At 48.8% G+C, this 21082-nt stretch overlaps 1 protein-coding gene across 3 annotated transcripts; it reads right to left on the bottom strand.

Moving 5' to 3' along the window:
- Positions 1 to 521: 521 nt before the first annotated feature.
- Positions 522 to 20397, bottom strand: LOC114867980 (cell surface glycoprotein MUC18-like). Of its 3 annotated transcripts, XM_029171202.3 has the most exons (17): positions 20220 to 20395; positions 9982 to 10103; positions 9664 to 9901; positions 9432 to 9502; positions 9278 to 9365; positions 9020 to 9196; positions 8797 to 8924; positions 8567 to 8708; positions 8269 to 8384; positions 5337 to 5469; positions 5118 to 5245; positions 4888 to 5035; positions 4444 to 4554; positions 3603 to 3644; positions 3145 to 3268; positions 2947 to 3058; positions 522 to 2848 (listed from the first exon to the last, which is right to left on the bottom strand). In XM_029171202.3, the coding sequence occupies exons 1-17, from the start codon at positions 20281 to 20283 to the stop codon at positions 2846 to 2848; spliced, it is 1947 nt and encodes a 648-aa protein (XP_029027035.1). In that variant the 5' UTR covers positions 20284 to 20395; the 3' UTR covers positions 522 to 2845. The 3 variants fall into 3 exon arrangements, with proteins under 3 accessions (XP_029027035.1, XP_055370132.1, XP_055370133.1); XM_055514157.1 differs by lacking the exon at positions 4444 to 4554 and having other exon boundaries at positions 20220 to 20397; XM_055514158.1 differs by lacking the exons at positions 3603 to 3644; positions 4444 to 4554 and having other exon boundaries at positions 20220 to 20397.
- Positions 20398 to 21082: the final 685 nt, after the last annotated feature.

Raw genomic sequence — 21082 nt, forward strand, 5'->3', positions numbered from 1 at the left:
AAGATATCCACAACTACATTTTGACGAGGCGCAATTTGAGGTTTGGATATTCATAATTCAATTTTTTTCTAGGCAGAATTAAAATTATAGATATCTATAACTTTTACGGATATCTGACATACAATTTTGGATATCTCAAACTAACTTATTACTAGTCACAATTAAATCTCTGTATATCTCAATCTTAATATCTGTAATTATTCTTTTGACTAGGCAAAATGTATTTCCAGATATCTACAACTCCAGTTTTCACTAGGCAACATTCCTTTTCAAATATCTACAAAGACAATATAGATATCTGGCAAAGGTGTTTTACACGTGCCGTTTTAACATAAAACACTTAGGACTGCTTTCCTGTCATGTGATTGTGCCATTACGTGATTGCTTTCCTGTCATGTGATTGTTGCCATTGTTCTTACCATGTTCGGTTCTGTACCCACGTCTGATTACAGCCCTGGAAAAATCAATTAAAAAATTAAAATATTTATGATTTTGAATCAATTAAAAAAACACTAATAAAATAAAGACATTCTTTTTTAATCGCTGAACAGTCAAACTTTATTTGGTATATTTTTTTAAAACTACAAACAATAAATTTGTTGGTAAATTGGTTTGAACGTCACTATTTTAAAAACGCATTAAAGCACTTGAAACAGAGGGAACTGCAGAAAAAGAAAAGAGCGCGGGACAGGAGGAGTCTGAAGCTGCACAAAGATTCTGGTCGTTGATTGTCTCCAGACTTGATTTTGCATATGTTGAGTCACCGCCTCCTCTCCTCAGTAGTCATCAGCGTCAACAGTGAATAACATTTATATGAGGAGCATTACATATGGGGTGCCAAATGTAAAAGGAGCACCTATAACTAATTTTCTCACATTTAACTAAATGACACAACATGTTTTCTCACATTTAGTTAAATGTGCAAAAGTCTAATTGTAAATGTTAAATATAAATGTAAATGTTAAATATAAATGTAAATGTTAAATGTAAATGTTAAATATAAATGTTAAATGTTAAATGTTAAATGTTAAATGTAAATGTTAAATGTTGGCCGAGTGTAAAACTGAATATTCATGAATGGGCAAGTAGACGCCATCCCTACCCTCAAACAGCACTGGTCTCAGATCAGAGACGCGAACTCAAACACGTCAAACAGTACGCATAGCTCCGCCCACATCTGGATCGGTGAACGAAAATACTGGAGAGAAGCCTGAAGTCGAAGCCATCATGGCCGCCAGCTCCGACTCCCTCCCGTTGGGGGAGATTGAACGGGCTGTAACGGCAGGTGTGCGGGCTGAGGCTCCGCTTCAAACTGCCGTTCTGTCGTAAACACCATTAATGAGAAGTCAAGTAGGTTTAAAAAGAATATTTCTGTGGCGCCGGTGGAGAATTAGTTGGCTAACTATACTAGCTAGCCGATGTTACGTCCAGGCTAAAAACAAAAGTTTCCAGATCAGATGTGGGCGGGGTTTGCGCGCACTGTTTGAGGTGATTGAGTTCGCGTCTCTGATCTGAGACCAGCGCTGTTTGAGGGTAGGGATGGAGTCTACTTGCCTATTCATGAATATTCAGTTTTACACTCGGCAAACATTTAACATTTACATTTAACATTTACATTTAGCATTTAGCATTTAACATTTACATTTAACATTTAGATTTTAACATTTACATTTAACATTTACATTTAACATTTAACATTTAACATTTACATTTACATTTACATTTAACATTTACATTTAACATTTACATTTAGACTTTTGCACATTTAACTAAATGTAAGAAAAAAAGGTTGTGTCATTTAGTTAAATGTGAGAAAACTAGTTATAGGTGCTCCTTTTACATTTGGCACCCCATAATTACAAGGCGTCGCTTCTGGACTCGCATCTCGCACATGACTTCAAGTTCAGGCCAATGCATACATTTATTCATCGACATTTCAATGAATAAATGTGTCAGAGGTGACGTCATGACGCAGTCTGCATGAACCCAGAACCAGCTTATCCTCCCTCTTTGAGAAAAAAACGCTACAGAATTACAGTAAATATCAGTTACATAAGGTCACAAATCAATCTTCGAACATAAAAAACCCTCAAGAAATCAGTGCAGTGAACATTAAATATAACCACAGCTAATAGTACAAAACGTTGACTTTCTACATCATCCTAAATGCAAGGCATCATTTTACTGCAGCTCCACTGGGGCGACGCGCGACCAATAATGTTCATGCCTTAAAGACAAAACCCTGAATAGAGATTTCCTAAAAGTCTTTAGAATACACAGTGTGGAGCGTAAGGCAAGCGTGTTATCTGAAGAGAACAACAGGAGTGACACAAGGCTGGAACTGGCTGCAAAGGGAGGCGTCGCTGCATCCCAGCAAGAATTCAGTGTACAGACTTCAAACACCAGGACAAATAAAAGCACTATCTGGTCATTCATTTTTGGTTGTTCGCTCTCTATTGCGTTACTTTAAATAATGAAGTATATACACAGGTTATAATATGTACACATGACAGAGCTGCTTTTGTCCCTGGTCGTCTTTGTGCTCCGGTTCTTGGGCCGATCGGCAGCGGAGGCCGACTGGGCAGAGCTTCGGCGTGACGCATCCGTGGACTGAAGGCGTGTGGGTTAAAGCTCGAGTGGCAGCAAGCAAAGGCCGCGGCCTGGTGGGGGGCGGAGGGGGGTCTAGTCCCAGTCGTCCGTCCACACATCCACCGACAGACGACTGAGCTTCTCCGTGACGTAGCTCCGTGGCGAAGCTGCGGGGCGTCGGCAGGCGTGAGGCCGTGAGGGAGGGGCTGTGGGGTCTGCGTCAGTCACCGCGTCACGTTCAGGGTCCCGCCGCCCTTTACTGCAGTGGGGAACACAAGACACACAAGCAGAGAGGTGACGGGGATGTTTCTGAAGGAAGGCTCAGTGGAGAGAGACGCCACGGGACCGGACGTCTACCTGGTCCCCGGGAGGCAGTTTCTCCCCGTTGACCCCCAGGAGAACGGCTTCCTCCGTATTGTCGCTCTTCATCTCCACTACGATGTCGTCTTTGGTCGACGGGTCTTTAGTGCTGCAAAAAAAGAGCAAAAGCACAAGCGTGTCTTCATTTGATCTCTCGCAGTCAAACAAAACTGTGGCCACTCGGGTTTGACTTACAGGTCTTGTTTGCCGGAGCGGCCACAGATCTTGCCTGTTTTGTAGAGGAAGTAGAGCACGCTGCCCAGGACGGCCAGCAGCAGGATGCAGATGATGATGACGGCAATCACAACACCGCTGCCCTCTGGTGGTGAACAAGCACAACAACAACCACGGAGTTCAGAACTGGAAGTGACCATGAGGGGGGGGTGGGGGGGGGGGGCGGGCCGTGCAGCATTTCACAAACACTAAGTGGTGTTTACAGTGTCTAACAGTGAGAACCTGAGGGAAGGAAGGTGCAACGTCATGCAGGCGTGAAGGGGGAGCGCGACCACATGCACAGCAACAGAACGATCTATTCAGTGACTGAGAATGTGCAGAACGCTAGGAGGCCGGAGTGGAAGGTGCTGTGGAGGAGAAGGTGCTCTGAGGTGGAGAGGTGCAGTGATGGAGGATCTGCAGCAGCACAGCATACAAACCTTTTTTGATTTTCTTTGGTGGGAAGGCTGATTCTGCTTTGACTGGGAAAAACCACAGGAGGCACAGTGATCAGTGGACGACGTGACGTATGGAGTCATAGGAGTCACACACATGCACAGCTGAGACGGACGGCAGGAAATGTTTTATTACAGAGGACCCATGTGACCTGTTCCCACTCTGGTCAGTGGCCCAACAACAAGCAGCCCTGTTTAATCTCAACACCCGGGCCCCGCTTTGCTCCGAGGGGCTGAGTGAGAGGAAGCACAAGGCAGCAGCCTTAATGGAAGCCAGGACACCTTCTGAGCGCACGTGACGCGTCAGCTGCTCCCCAGCGTCGCTCTGATGCGCGTGTGTTTGTGGCCGCGTAAAGTTTACGCGACCGCGCAGGCTAATGCAAACACACGAGCCGGCGCTATGCCGAGTGTAAACTGTTTCACTCCCGTCCAGCTCCAACCATCGTCTTCCTGTGGGTTTTTCCCGCATACTTTCTAGAGCTGTGCCAACAAAATGAGTCATTAGGAGACCCTGCAGCAACATTAGGCCTCAGTAACTTGGTCCATTTGCAATAATTAATACCTTCTGGAAACCGCAGAGTTTTTAAATCAGTGAACGGTGCTGTCGTGACGTCGCAGTTAAACCCATGAGAAGCCTTCAGGTGCTTTGTGTTTGTGAGTTACAGTAAAACAGGAAGTCCCTCAACCACAGCCTAGAACCTGAACATGTGGAGGAGTCCATGTCCTGAAGTATTTTCCTCAAAGCCAGTTTATTATATATTATATTTAGACAATTAGCAGCTAGTTTGACTCATGGCTTGACTTGTAGGGAGAACTAACATCTTACCTGTGGACACTGTAGTGGTGGTTGTATTGGTAGGTGTAGTAGTAGTAGTAGTAGTTGTAGTAGTAGTACTAGTGGTAGTAGGAGTATTGGCTGGTGAGGTGGTATTTATAGCTGAAAACGGGTAAAAGCACAAAGGGGAGGACACTTCCTGTTAACACACTGGGTGGGGAGGGGGTAAACAAACCACAGCCACAACAACAACAACAACAACACTGATCAACTGTGAAGACGTTGTTTAACAAACAAAAGCAGACCTGGACGAGTAAAAAAATGAATATGACAAGAGGCAGAAACAGCAGGTGGGGCATGAACAGTCGACACCTTTCACCACATACTATGATATCTTTTCACTACATTACATACTATACTAAGGCGTATTTCTCATGAAATACTGTACTGTTTTTGACGATATACTAAACTAAAGCTTGTTGCTGCCGTACTCACTGGCTTTGATGCTGAAGGTCAGCGCGTCGCTGCCGTACGCGTTGGAGGCGTTGCAGAGCACGGTGATGTCAGAGTCCACCTGGATCCTCACCGCGCTCTCAGCGCCGCCGCCCGTTTCCATTTCCGTTTTCGTTGCTTCCCTAATGACCTGGAGGAAACATCCAGAAAGGGCCGCTCAGCACGGAGGCGCTCACGCTGGCCGACCAAACGCACCCCTCCCGTACGCGTACCTGTCCGTCGGCCGTGCTCCAGGTGATGCTGACTGAGGGGAATCCGCTGGCGGCGCAGCGCAGCTCCACAGAGTTCCCGGCGCTCTCCTCTATCTCCGTGTCCTGCTCCGTGGTGATCCTGGGAGGACCTGCAACACCAAACCACACGCTGGCCTCATCTGAAAAAGCTCACGTTCCGTTAAACGTAACAATAAATGTTGCAGCGTGTGTGGGACTTACCCTTCACATAAGCTTGAAGTGTGGTGCTGGTTTCCATCCCCTCGATCTCAGGAACAGTCACTTTGCACAAATACGTCCCAGCCGAGTCCAGCGTCACCATCAAAGTGTGGCCCTGGAAGACCTCCTCTCCATCCTACACACACACACACACACACACACACACACACACACACACACACACACACACACACACACACACACACTATATGTTATAGTTGAATGATTCTAAACGACTAAGTGAAGTACCATCAGATGTCTCATGGAAGATGTGAATGCAGCATTGAGAACGATCCCTACCACAACAATCACAGAAACCAATGAGCTGATATACGCTTCAGCATCAGTGATCCTAGAGGTGCTTGGCTATAAGAGCAACCATGGGAGCCATGACAAACAATACCCACCATGGAAACGAAGGTTGGAGGCAAAAATCAAGGCAGCTCGGAGGGAAGTGAGCCAAATGACAGAGGCCCAGAGAGGTGCAATGAAAAGACCGATGCCCAAGAGGTACAGCCAGATGACCATACCTGAAGCACTCGAAACTGCCAAGCAAAGGCTACAAGCCTTGGCCAGCCGCCTAAAGAGATACACCAGAGACAACGAAGCCAGACGAATAAACCGCCTGTTCGCAACACAACCTGCGAAAGTGTACTCTTAATGGCAGGGTAATAACAGCAGAGCAGACCCACCAAGGCTGGAAACTGAACAGTACTGAAAAGGTATATGGGAGAGGGAGGCGTCACACAACAGTGATGCACAGTGGCTGGTGGATCTGAGGGAAGATCACAGCAACCTCCCTGAACAGAATCCAGTGAGTATCACAGTGGCAGACATCCAACAAAGAGTCTCAGGTATGAAAAACTGGACAGCACCCGGCCCTGACATGATCCACGCCTACTGACTAAAGAAGCTCACTGCAATCCATGAGCACCTGGCAGCACAAATGAACCAGCTGCTAAGGGATGGGACTCACCCTGAATGGCTAACCGAAGGGCGAACAATCCTGATAATGAAGGATCCTTCAAAGGGCACAGTCCCATCCAACTACCGGCCAATAACCTGTCTCTCCACAACATGGAAGCTCATGTCAGGCATCATCGCAGCTAAGATAAGTGGGCGCATGGGTCAATACAGGAGCGAAGCACAGAAGGGCATTGGTAAGGATACCAGAGGAGCCAAACACCAACTCCTGGTAGACAGAATAGTCGCCTAAGACTGCAGAATGCGACACACCAACCTGTGCACAGCCTGGATCGACTACAAGAAAGCCTATGACTCAATGCCACACACATGGATCACTGAATGCTTGGAGCTGTACAACATCAACAGAACTCTAAGGGCCTTCATTGCAAACTCGATGAGGTTGTGGAGAACCACCCTTGAAGCCAATGGGAAGCCACTCGCCCAAGTATCCATCAAATGTGACATATACCAAGGAGATGCACTGTCCCCACTGCTGTTCTGCATAGGTCTGAACCCCCTCAGCCAAATAATAAACAACACTGGCTATGGATACAGACTCCGGAACGGGGCCACAATAAGTCACCTCCTCTACATGGATGACATCAAGCTGTACGCCAAGAGTGAGCGAGACATCGACTCGCTGATCCACACCACCAGGATCTACAGCTCGGACATCGGGATGTCATTCGGGCTCAAGAAATGTGGGAGGATGGTGACAAAGAGAGGCAAGGTAATCCACACAGAAGGGGTCTCACTCCCAGAAGGAACAATAGCAGACATTGAGGACAATTACAAGTACCTTGGAATACCACAGGCAAACGGCAACCTTGAACAGGCAACAAGGAATGCAGCAACAAATACCTCCAACGAGTAAGGCAAGTCCTAAGAAGCCAGCTCAATGGCAAGAACAAATCCCAGGCAATAAACAGCTATGCCCTGCCAGTGATCAGATACCCTGCGGGTGGCCAAAGGAAGCGATACAGACCACAGATGTTAAGACATGAAAGCTCCTCACCATGCATGGAGGGTTCCACCCCAAATCCAGCACCCTGAGACTGTACGCTAGCCGCAAGGAAGGAGGCTGAGGACTAGTGAGCGTGAGAGCCACTATCCAGGATGAAACATCCAAGATCCATAAGTACATCAAGGATAAGGCCCCGACAGATGACGTGCTGAGTGAATGTCTCAGGCAGTGGAGAACAGAGGATGAGATGCTGGAAGAGGGACCATCATGGGAGGACAAGCCCTTGCACGGGATGTACCACCGGAACATAACTGAAGTGGCTGATCTCAACAAATCCTACCAATGGCTTGAAAGGGCTGGGCTGAAGGACAGCACAGAGGCACTCATCCTGGCCGCACAGGAGCAGGCCCTGAGCACCAGAGCCATAGAGGCCCAGATCTACCACACCAGACAAGACCCAAGGTGTAGACTGTGCAAAGAGGCCCCTGAGACGGTCCAGCACATAACTGCAGGGTGTAAGATGCTGGCAGGAAAAGCATACATGGAACGCCATAACCAAGTGGCTGGCATAGTATACAGGAACATCTGTGCAGAGTATGGACTGGAAACCCCAAGGTCAAAGTGGGAAACACCTCCCAAGGTGGTAGAGAATGAGCGAGCCAAGATCCTGTGGGACTTCCAGATCCAGACTGACAGAATGGTAATGGCGAACCAACCAGACATTGTGGTGGTGGACAAAGAGCAGAGGAAAGGCGTAGTGGTGGATGTGGCAATACCAAGCGATGGCAACACAACAGTGGCTACAACAAATCCCTGGAAAAACATCCCACATCTCAGTCCAGGAAAGTGCAGTCCTAGGAACAGCAAGGATACTGCGCAGAACCCTCAAGCTTCCTGGCCTCTGGTAGAGGACCCGAGCTTGGAAAGTGGATGAGACCACGCGCGTGGGGTGAGAAGGGAGTTTTAGTTATATATAACATTTCTACTGATATTTGAGTATATTACCTTAAACCAGGTTGTTACAGTTGGTAAAGATGAGAGGGCGTTGCATGTGGCTTTCATCTCTTCACCTTGAGCCAGGACAATAGTGTCGCCGGGCATCACTACAGCAGGATCGAGATCTACACGCACACGCACACACACACACACACACACACACACACACACACACACACACACACACACACACACACACACACACACACACACACACACACACACACAGAGACAATCGAGAGGTAAAAACGTACAGTCGCGCTCCTGGTGAACTGTTTTTTGCTGTGAGCGAGGATGAAATCCCTACAGTTGACATCCACTGTGATCTTTTTTGAGATCTCCTCATAAGTTTCCATGTCCATAGAGGAGCACTGGTACTGGCCGCCGTCCCCACGGGTCACCTTTTCCAGCACCAACACGTAGGGCTTCTCTACCTCAGTCTGAGAACCCTATAATGATGGACATAACATGGAAAGGTCCAGAGCTAAACGATGCTGCTTCCGCAGAGGCAGGGATCACAAACGGCGGCTGTCATACATTTACAGGCCCAACTGAAAAGGAGGCCGGAGAATTCCCGTTGCCAGCGCAGTGAAGCCGAACCGTGTCCCCTTCCTTGATTTTCCTCGTCGGCGACTCCACCCACAGGGTTAAAACTGTGGAGGGGTCTGAAAGCGGACGGAGACAAACAACACAAGCTGAAGATGTGCCTCTAACGATCAAAGCTTCTACCTGTAGTTGTTGTAGCAGTCACTAAACTTACATAACACATTGATGCTAATCCTGTCGGTCTCCATCATCCTCACCATCCCAGGAACAAAGTAGTTGACCTCGCAGTAGAACTTGGAATCTTTATCCTCCATCGCTACCTTCATATGCAGCTCGCTACTAACAGAGATGAGACCACTGGACTCAACAGTGACTCTGGGAATCACCTCCACTGAAGCAACGCAGGGGAAGGAAAACATGTTAAAGGACACTATTCAGTCAGCAGCTACATTTCAAACTGAGTTCATCTCACCGTCATCGCTATTGCGAAGAGGCATTTCATTGCGGTACCAGGTGATGTTGGGCCTGGGGTAGCCATTCTTGACCTCACACACGCCGATCTGTGAGGTACAGAGCGAAAGGAGTCATTGGAGCCTGAGGCTTCAGAATGGATGACGGTTGTTTACCTTTGCTTTATCAATGTCATTGACTGAGAGTCCTGTGGTGACACCTTCGATGGTGGGTCTGTCTGGTGCGTCTGCAAAGGAATTGGACAAACTACAATTAAGTCTTTTCTGAGTGACTGAAGTGTCATGACAAACTGCTGAATAGCAGTAATATCTTAAATCCTATTAAAAGAAAAAGCTGAGTAAAACTATTGAACATTGTGAAGATGACAGGAAGTGGCTGCAATCTCACCAAACACCCTCAGTTGTGTGCGTCCCTCCGCCACTTCACCCACTAGGTGCTTGACTACGCAGATAAATTCTAGTTCATCCTGTACTCTCACGTTGTGGATAGTCAGCACCACGTCTCCTCGTTCTCCAGGACCACTCACGCTGATGCGGTCCGTCAGCGGCGTGCCCTGCCGTACCTCCCTGACGGTGGGGTCCTGATAGTAGAGCTCCTTCTTCTCGCCTGAGCCTTTCAAGTCAAACTAGGACAGAGACATAACCTCATATAGACAAATTAGTCACCCGTGTGTGTGTGTGTGTGCGTGTGTGTGTAGAAACTCACATACAACCAGCGTATGATCATGCCGCCAATGCCCTCATCCGACGTGAACATGCAGGTGATGTTAGCGGAAACCCCGGCGTGCACCTCCACCCTGTCCTCCATGTTGACCTCCAAGGCCCACGCTGAAAGGCAGCAGGAGAGGTTCATTTGAGCACCGCCCCACCCTCATATCTGACAGCACTGGCCAACATCTGTTAGACCTGCTGAAGCAGGTTTATTTATGACTATCATCCTCAACAGAAGCTGAACTTCCTGCATCGACGCCCTGGTGACGCAGACTCAGGGAGGAAATAACAAGGGACCCGGTGGGTCAAAGGCAGGAGACAGATGCTATGAGAGGAATGAGAAGCCCACCCATGTCCCACATTAATGTGCTGTATTCCACCATGTCACCCTCTCACAGGAAGAAAGGCTCAATTTACAGGCCGCATAGTGGCCCCACTGTTCCTTCAAGACGCGTCTCTGAGGAGCGACTGGTTTTCCCCTTCCAGGGTCTCTGGCTGTGACTCATCCTAGCAAGTCTTCAGCAGGGACCCCTCAAATGATGCACGAGATGCCGCCGAGAGCCGTCGCCCGGAGGTAAATGAGGCTGTCAGGTTTGATTTAGCCCTCTCCGAGAGCCTCTTCATTGTGCGGTCGCATTCAGTGGAGGATGAAGAGACCGTGGGAAATATCGGAGTTTATTAAGTGCTGCTCAATAAAATGTAATTGCTTTGTTTACCTTATTTTATCTTAAGGAACTACTTTGCCAATCGCTATTTTAGAGGCAATCATCTTTAAATGAGCAAAGCCCACCATCACACGCGTGATCTTTGTTGACTTTGTCCCTCAACCCAAGAGATGAATAATAACAAACTGCTACAGTTTCACGGCCGTTGTCACGGTAACGGCCTGCTGCTGCCCAAATAGGAATCATTAGTCATAGTAACACTTGGAACGCGCCTAAACAAAAGTCCCCTCCTCGGGCCGATGTGGAGGGTTGCAGGGCAGCTGTTTATCAACGTCGCATTCACCTCCTGTGCACATAACGTTCAAACGCTGCGGCGCTGAGCCGACGCTCCGGCCGCTCGGGGCCCTGCATCAGCAACAGCCCCGCTCCCCTTTCGTCCCCCTCACTCCCCCACCTGGCTCGGCCCCGGCCGCGCGCTGCTGTTTACCACCGGGTAATGGAAGTGGACGGCCGCTTTCCTGTTGAAGGAATCCAATTAGTCTCTCCGACAGAGGCATTTCCTGGCCATCAGCGAAGAGAGGACGGCGCTGACTCATCCCCCTCACCTGAGGATTCACCTACGGACGCGCAGCTCAGAGGGAGCACCCAGAGGCGCAAAGTCAAACTCGGCCCGGCAGTTCAGGCCCGATGCCTCCGTCTGTTTACTCGTGGGGCTCTCCATCAAATTTCATTTGTAATTTGAGCAGTATTCATCTGCACACAAGACGCTGGCGCACCAAGGCCTTACATCGATTGCCTCTGATGATGAGAGGGCAGATATTGAGTAATAGTCCTAAATCAGTATGACAGGGAAAAGGCTGAGCATCCTCCGTGGTGCTGGGCCACTGCAGCCCCTCAGCAACGATGCTCTGAGCAGCAGCGTGTGTGTTTGAACCAGAGGCAAGTTCACATGCTGAGTGTGTGATTTCCACCAGTGAATGTCCTCCGTCCACTTTATTACAGGAGAAAAAAAAACCCGCTCTGTTCAAGATATTAAACCTAATGTGACAGCAGCTCCCTCACGCTCGCAAATAACACACAACATAAAAGGAGCGCGTGAGGTTTGTAAAACGATTCCCACAACACAAAGAGTAAACTCCTTGTTTGCTCAGCGGCACAGTTAATATTCCCACGAACAGCGTCTTTACTGGGAGAGCAGAGGCAGAAAGGAGGACGTCGTATCAAACAAAAGCCTTTGATTTCACGGTCGACACGACGGCCGCCGCTGGAGACGAATGATAACGGAGCTTCTGCAGCACTGCAGATAGAGCACCGGCGAGGGAGAGAATGAGGGTGAGGGAGAGGGTGAGGAGAGGCATGAGCCACTGCTTCGCCCGACCGGGCGCTAGCGTGGCTGAAACACGGCCGGCTTTATCCAGATCATCTTGAAGATAATCAGGGCTGAACCACATTTAAATAGCGTTAGAAAAGCACTTCCTGTCATTACAGTAGGCTGAACAAGTCCACACAGCGGTGGCAGCCTGAGGATCTAAGAATAACAGCGGCCTATCAAGCCTGTTCGCTCACACGGTACAGTGGAATTACAAGGCGTTGACCCGAGCGGCACCAGAAATAGCAGCCCCCACTTGAGGGCCGGCGCTGAGCCCGAGAGCATGAGGACGTAGCCGCGCTTGGTGTGGAGGTTCGGGTTTGAACAGACAACAGAACGACAGACAGAACAAAAAGGACGGGAGGACAGAGAGACGTTTGACCCTCAGAGAGCGCTGTGGTCTCAGCAGTCGTTGCTTGCTTTCTGTAATGTAAAGGTGTGGAGTTCATTGGCAGAGGATTGTGGAGGAGAAGCCTCGTACACGTTGTTTGTGTGGGTCTGCCCGACTGGGCTAAAAGAATGTTACGAGGAACACGGACACAAAAGGCCCTGACACACGTTCATCAGCCGCATTATTCCAGTGACGCACCCCGAGGCCTTTTCACACACAAAGACAGACTGGCACTGAGCACACAGTTGTCCATACACTCAACATGCATGAGATCTTAAAGAGCCATGAACAAGATCAGACTCTCAAATGAAGTAATAACAGATTTGTCTAGAGCTGAGACTAATTGTGCTGCTTTTCCAAAGCGCTCAAACCTGGCTGTGGATCTTTGACCCCATCCTAACACTCTGCTTCTGCAAAGATGGCTGCACACAGGCTCCGCTGAAGTGGAGAGGACTCGCTGGAACAGAAATAGAACCTGACCTCCAGAGAGGGGGGCTGTCGTTTAGGTGTGACCGGTCCGGGACAGGACACGACATACTGTAAACGCAAATAAAGACTACAGCTTCTGGCCAAAGGCCACTGTGCTGAAGGTATTTCCATCACGCTGTGTGGTACTTGCACTTGAAAATCTGAGTCGGTTCAGGTGATGTTTCAGCCGCTGTGCAGAGACAGTGAGATGGACGGTGGCAGCTGCAGCGACCAAACATTCCCAAGTCCGAGAAAAAAAAGCGAGACGCGCTCCCAGACACTCATGGGCTCCATCTCTGCTGGAGCCCAACGTCCCCGGTATTTACACACGCCATCATAAAGTATCATTTCCATGGATGCAGAGGAGGAGAAGAATACAAAGAATGTAAATACAGCGAAGGAGGATTCGAGTGGACCACACAACAGAGGAGCCACGGCGCAGCGGAGGTTCTATTCTGTTTCAACGGACCACCTGTTGCAGAGATCAGTCCAGAGCTCTGCTCCTTCTCCGCTGAGGCACTACGGTACAATAACAAAACAACAAGGGGAGGAACAGCATCGGGTTAGACCTGGTGCTACTGAGCAGTTTAGTGATGTCCACCAGCACCGTGATGCTATGAAGGCTTGAAGGGTGAGGAGAGAGAGAGAGACAGAGAGAGAGAGCAGGACACACGGGCTACACATGAACACGGCTGGATGCTGCAGCCCGTCTCACCATCACTGGGCCAACACAGAGGTGGACAGTACAGTGCACAGACATGCATTTAATATGGCATTAAATAGTCCTTCTTTAAATCACGGTGTGAGGAAAAGCAGTTCTAAGCAGAACACAGCTGTGAGGATCCGGAGCAGCGGCACCGATTCCTTGACCTGGCGCCGATCCCGCTTTGATAAGCAGCTCTTTGGTCCCCCCTCGGCAGCTTCAGTCACTTCCCTCTGATCTCAGCTCTTTGATAACTACTTGGCAGCAGGACCGACTCCCCCTTCGCCCCAAGTTTCCACACTCAGTTACTCAGATATGCCTACACGCACTTATAAAGTATGCGTGGACCGTATTACCTCTGACATTGTGTGGGATGAGGTCATCTTCCCATGTCTACGCTCAAGACTCCTATTACCCTGAAAAAACAGATCAGCTCCACTGTGTGTGTGTGTGTGTGTGTGTGTGTGTGTGTGTGTGTGTGTGTGTGTGTGTGTGTGTGTGTGTGTGTGTGTGTGTGTGTGTGTGTGTGTGTGTGTGTGTGTGTGTGTGTGTGAGGGATCCTCAGTGGGCCGTTTACTCTAGTCTGCTCCCATGGTGGTACAAACGCCCCCTTCATCCTCTTTCCCACGTCCCGGGCTGCAAAGCGCTCCCCATCAGGAACACTGCAAGCACTTCAAAATAAAACAACACGGGCCGTTTGGAAATATGGGAACGGCCAGCGGGCTGGGTTTTTATGTGACGGGGAGAGAACGGTAGCGGAGCAGCGAGGGGTCCCATGACCGCGCTGTAAGTGGTGGTAACCCAGGAGATGTGCATCAGCTAAAGACAGAAAACACACACTGACTCACACCGTACGATAAGACACACAACTACACAAGTGTAGGTAACGCAGCAAACTTATTTGAGACGGATGGAAAAATGTAATTAAAACAAAATATTTAATATCATGTTTGAAATAATTATTTCCTTCAAGTACTTAATCTGTCATCTTATTGCCGGACAGATAGAGGAGATGATAGAAAATATGTCACATGCTGTGACTTGAGGTCCTGGTTGTTGCTCAGCATGATGAAGCTACACTGCAGCAAAAACAATGATCTCTTGTGAGTGAATCAGCTGTTTCTCCTTAGAGGCCATGAGGGGACAAAATTATGTTAAATCAAATGAGATCAGAGCAGTTTCTGCAGAGCAACTGCTGAAATAAAAAACTTAATAACTTAAAATAACTTTGGCTCCCCCAGGTTTATCAAGATAGAAAGACAAAAAGGACTAATTGTGAACTGAACTGCAGTTGCATACAAGGAAATTCAAATGCTCTGTAATGTGATAAACTAAAAGACAAGGGTGAAGCATAAAAGTTAAAAACCAACAGCGAACATCTGTGTGTGGAGTCAGCAGCAGTGTCGCAGGCGAGGACCCATCGGCTGCATTAGGTTAAAAGGATGCCAGTAATGCGCATTAGATCGGCACAGGACGCTCTGTCAGAAACACAGCATCCATTATTAAGCAGGGAGTTCAGAGAAGGGGGGGGGACATGACAGGACAGTCTCACACGAGCCAGGTTCCCGTATCCATGGCGACACATCGCACACCCAAACAGTCCAAGCCAGAGTTAGTCTGGTGCAGATATTCCTTCGGGTGATTCCATGTTTAAAGCCAGACTCTGTGTTGCAGGCCTATCACCCCTACCCCCCCCCCCCCCCCCTCAATCTGCAGCCTGGAGCCACATATCTGCCCTCACTGCTAACAACAGGAAGCTGTGAGGGCGGGTTTACTGCTCATGTATGGCTTCCACTCACAGTAGCCCATCCTCTGACCTTTAGCACGTCCAGTACTTACTACTACCTGGCTGTGACGCAGGTTCTCATCACTTTGTCCCATTGTCAACGGCCTGGAACCTACTTTGCATCCTCTGTTTTACAACTTTAGTTACATAAATTCTCTCTGTCCCACTCTTTTATATTTCTCGATGATCTTTTAAGAAGGAACATCAACTAAGTTAATCTTTAATAATCTACTGTACAGGAAGATTTGGAGCAAAGAGGCTCAGGAAAAGCAACGTTATCCTTATTAGATGTGCTCGGACTTTGTGTAGGTTCTCGTTGAAGAGTTCAAGGCGGCATTATCGGAGCAAAATTGAATTTGCTCCATATAAAGTCACCGCACGTCGCTCCCGAAATAGACCGAGGAGGACAGTGCCAGCTCTTATTATCAGGTCTGGGGCGGAGAACAACGGTGGAGACTCTGAAGAGGACGGATCCTGTTTGTGTCGCGTCCGTGGAGAAGCGCTGCGTTGCAGCGGGACATAAATTACTGGATTTCTTCGCAAACCGACCAACGTGCGAGTTTGGCAACGTCAGCCAAGTTAATGAATTCTGGTGAGAAAGCGTTCCATTAAACGCACATGGCCCATATATCACACCTCCCCTCGCCCGCCCCACAGAGACGACGGTGTCGGTTTCAACATTTCGGTGAAACTCGGCGTCTGTGCAACGCCTAAGAATGCGAGCTATTTGTTTTAGCCCGGGGACCGTCCAGAAAGCGCGATCTGACACTGGAGTCGCTGCGACTGACGAGACGGAGCAACTGGCTCGTCGGGGGACCAGCCATTACCTCGCTGGGAGGGAGCGCTTTGAGCGTCAGATCCCCAATGCGCAACTCTGAGGGTCACATGGAAACACGAATGTAGCTGCTGATGGACACTCTCTGCACGTCTTGACCACAACAAACATCCACCCACTGACCTTCTAAATATTGTTTGTTTGGTCGGATGGGGTTTTTTAATTTATTTGGAGAAAAAAATACAAACCCACATGACGTGTTTATTTCAGGGTTAATACAACATGCTTGGTTCGGGTTGTTGTCACAACCGTGACCCAAGTTCAACTTGACGATGCGTCCGACAGAGCAAAGTCTCATTCATTACAGTAGGTCCGGACTTGACAGAAACAGAGCATGAACTCAGTGACAGAGGCTCTTGCCGGTATGACTACATTTAGTTTAGACACAGTTTGATACTGCTCATCAGCTTCATAAAAACACTTTATAAATACATATAAAAGCAGCTAAACAGAGCAGATCCTGAGGACTGTCTAATATTCACCTCACAGTGAGAAGCCACAGATTGAACAAAACCCTCCGGCCTGCTCGTATTCTCATCCTTTCCGACTCCGGCGGCTGTGAAAGCTCCGCTCCGACCCCTCCATGATCCCACACGCCGCAGCAAAACGGTCGGAGGACACGCAAGTGATGGAGAGGCCACTGGAGGAACGGCCACTATTTTCATTCACAGGTTAAATGATGGGCTTGTTCTCCGTTACATTCACATGTTTGTCTTAGGGATCGTCCTCCGCCGCTGGAGGAATCTGTGCCCCCTGTGTTGTTTCCATGGGGAGTTAGAAAATGCTAACATTTAGCTCGGTGTTTGGAAGAAGGATATGAGAACAATGCATATTTACATTAACCTGCCATGGCTGCGGCTGCGCTCATGTATAATCACATAACACATTCCATAGAACCCCGTTCAGTTGTGATGATTCAAATCAATCGCTTCAAAAATAGTTACGGAACGATAGCGGCGAGTTTGGACAGATGTTCTGCATTAAAGATAATATCTTCTAACGGCTCCTCATCTAACAAATCTTCAATTTGACAAAACAGAGCAGTTCAAAAAGAGAAAGAGCTCCAGCTGCCAGGACTCCAGCGCCAGACGACGGAGCAGCTTCAGCCAAACACTTTCAGAAGTTAATGGTCATCCGGGTTTGATTAATTCTGAGTGGCTGAGACTTTGATTGCAGATGTTTGCGCATAACAGTGTTTCCATAAGGATGTATTGTCTGCTGTTCTGATAAGCAGGGGCCCGATCTGAGCACGATAATCAGCTTCCTTCTTTCCCCATCGCAAACCAAACAAAAGCCGAACGCTGATCTCCAGATGTCACTGGAGGAGGATTGTTTCGTTGTCCGAGCCGTTTTATAAACGGCCCCGATGATGACAACAACACAAAGTCCCCGGAGCTTTCCTCCCCCGCCCTCCCCATCGCTGCTGGGCTATATTGACCCAGGTAATGGTGATAATGGATGTTATTCACTCAATGGGAAGATCAAACAGTGAAAGGAAACCTCTCGCTTCTGCAGCGCAGGCTCCCGAGTGCACAGCGTCGGCCCATTACGGCTATTCAGCAGGGAGGCGCTACATAATACAAGGTTTTCCCAAAAACACAGTTGCAAAATATTTTCGAGCAGACCGATTAGTAATGTGTGTGGCAACAGTCTGACGCTGCTTACAGCAGCAGTAGATTGGAAGAGACACAGTGAAGGACACCAGCAATCCCAGTGCTCCCAGTCGGTCATAAGCTTTTGTTATGAGCGTCTACTGGACGACTTCAAGTTCAGCCTGATCAACAGTGGTTTGGACCAAACATCACCTTACTTTAGAACTACAGTACAGCAATAGTTAAACACACATAAACACTCAAATGAATGAATGAATGAATGAATGAATGAATGAATGAATGAATGAATGAATGAATGAATGAATGGACCATTAAATGCCATTAACTTTGTGTCTCCTTCCTCAGCTTTGGCTGCGGTTCCTGCTTCCTGTTGTTGTTTTCCCTGTATTCGTTTGCCTCTCGCCCCTTTTCCATCTTCACCTTCTGCTCCCTCAGAGCCGGTGGAGGCAGGTGGGCGCCCACCCCCGAGCCCGGTGCCGCCGCCGGTTCCACGGATCCCGGCCATTTGCGGCGCAAAGAGCCGTGAAAAGGATTTGGTGATTTATAAGTAAACTCAAGCGGACTGACTGAATTGAATTAATGTCCGTAAACCTCTGCGCTGTTTCCTTTCCAGGATTCACTGGGGATCTGGATTATGTTCCGTTAATCCTAACAACCTTAAATTCCTTGCAACGATTTTAGACATGTGCAGACGGAGGCTGCGCTGTCACGGCGCTGATCAAATGCAGCGCTGGATCTGTTTGGTGCTCCGAGCAGCCTCTCGCATGGAAACGCATAAACACCCAGATAAGATGTGCCCACTGGAAAGGGACGTCCGAGAAGGACTGCTTTCAGGCGCCGCCGTCCCAGTTTCTTAGGTATTTCCATTTACATTAGGCAACAGACGCAGGGGACCACAATTACTTCCACAACTGTAAAAAACTTGGTTGTACATGAAACAAGCGACACTTGTCACAGGAAATGTGCCGGATGAGGAGCCCGGATTTGGACATGTCCATTTCAGACTCTCGCTTCGCTGCTGATCCTTTGCCAGATTGCCGGGGCCTCGATTTTCTGCGCTGCGGTCGCGGCACAACAAGGACATTTATTGTCCGTGACCGGCTCGTATCTTCAGAAGAGCAGCAGTTGTTTCGAGGCTCAGCGCCTCGGCCGCAGCGCACACGGGTGACCTTTAAATGAGTCCGGGGTGGCCGCTCTTTGGCCGACGGTCACAGGAAGTGAACCGCATGCTTATCGAGGATCGCCGTCGCAGCCCCAGAGCATGCATCGTTCCTCTGATGTCACCAGAGGCTGGAGACGCGGCGCTGCCAAAGGCACGATTGTGCTCCGCATGCACATTCATGAGCACGCGTTTAGGCCGAGTGCCTGCAAATGCATAGGGCGAAATCATTGAAACTAAATGTCTCACCAAGACACATATCTATGGTTATGATTCAACCGGAACGGGAGATCGGCACTTTACGAAGAGGCAGCGGCACAAGAATGTAGTTTATGTCGAACAGGGGTTCAGCAAAGTGGGTGAGACGGCGAGAGAGAAGGGAAGTCGGGCTCCAAGAGAGGAAGAGCCGGGGGCACACACACACACACACACACACACACACACACACACACACACACACACCTGGAGCTGTCGGCCTTTGGCGAAAGCCAAGCGACGTGTGAACACTTCTATAAAAGTGATGCCGAGAGCTGAGGCAGCGGCTCATATAAATCTACACTCACGCCATCTCTTCTAAAAATAAACACCTGCACCTCACACGTCGCCATCCAACACTTTTATTATAGTCCCTCACAGCTGATCTAACAACCTCTAACTGACACCGAGGTGATAAACTATTAGCAAACAGTTTTTTTTTTCTTTTGGCTTCACCCAGAAATACCATGCGAATATGGAACATGTGCAACATCTCACTCTGGGACTGTGTTTGACTGTGAGGCTGTTGCTGCTGCCCGGGCAACAGTGAGCAAGGCAGCAGCAACAGCGCTGAGGACCGACGGGAGCAGACACGAAGCGGAGGAGCTCCCGTGTTACAGCGCGGACACACAATTACAAGTCCACAAAACCAACTTTCGTCCACACCTGGTGTGTTTGACACGCAACCTGCAGACAACACAGCCCATCATCAAACGCTACTTTCTGCGCATGAACGCAATTTAAAGACGAAAGCCAAAAACGCAGTCAAACGCTTCTTTAAAAGAACCAAGCGAAGATTAAGCTGAACATCCATGTTTAATACAGTGAAGCCAGAGCGGCTCAGACGTCACGTGCGGCTTCGAACCAACGCGCCTCACTCGGTTCGAATTTTAGAACAGCTCGCGCGCGACGTGTCGTCATTTCTAAAACTTTGTCACCGAACTCCGCACCCGCGCGCCGAACGGAAGGCGCGTCACACGCGCACTCACCTCCCCAGGTGCGAAGGAGGAGCGCGAGTCCAAGGAGCAGAGAGCCCGTGTTCCGGACGGCCATGGCTGCTGGTCGGTGCTGTGTCTGTCCGTGAAGGGGTGTGCGCGGGTGCGTGTGTGCGTGTGCTGCCGGCCGTCTGACAGGGACTGCTCCTCCCGGAGAACTGTAAGACACAGAAGCGGCGGCGCAGCGCCGGGAGGCAAAGGATGCGGGAGGCGAGGCCCACTGTAAAAAATGTCACTCTCCACGCGTCATCCAGGAACACAGTTCGTTTTATATTTCGACCCACGACGTGTTTTGACCCACCGGGTCTCATCTCTTTATTTGCTTTATTTATGTAAATAAAAACAACAACACCAGCTCGGAGCCCCGGGATTTGACGAGTTGTGCGGATGTGTATTTTTTGCAGCGTGTAGTTTAAAAAAAGGAAAAAAAAAGAGGAGCGTCGCTGACAGCAGCGGGAGGGCGGAGGTCTCCAAGTTAAATTCACAGTTTTGCAACTTGTTTTCTCAATATAAAATATATGTGGAAATGCGTGGCGTCGGTTTTTTTTTCAGCTCACACGTAATCAATTTTCTGTGTCCAAGTCTTAAATCTAAAGTAGTGTCTTGATGAGGCACGGGATGAGGAAGGATATGTGATGGAGCTGGAGGCTGAAACGAAGGGATGATGTCATAGAATAAATTCCTACAGCTGCTCATAGTATCTACTCTCCATTATCTCTACCATTCACAAAGCTGGAACGTTTGTTATTGTTGGACTAAAACAGGAAACGTTAATAGTTATTTGTCCGAATCCAACTATATGGATGTGCATGTTTATGAAGGTGCACGTGCTGCATTATATTATTCAGTTTTTGTTT

The sequence above is a fragment of the Betta splendens genome, chromosome 13, assembly GCF_900634795.4.
Source record: "Betta splendens chromosome 13, fBetSpl5.4, whole genome shotgun sequence".
In the NCBI taxonomy this organism is placed as follows: Eukaryota; Metazoa; Chordata; class Actinopteri; order Anabantiformes; family Osphronemidae; genus Betta; species Betta splendens.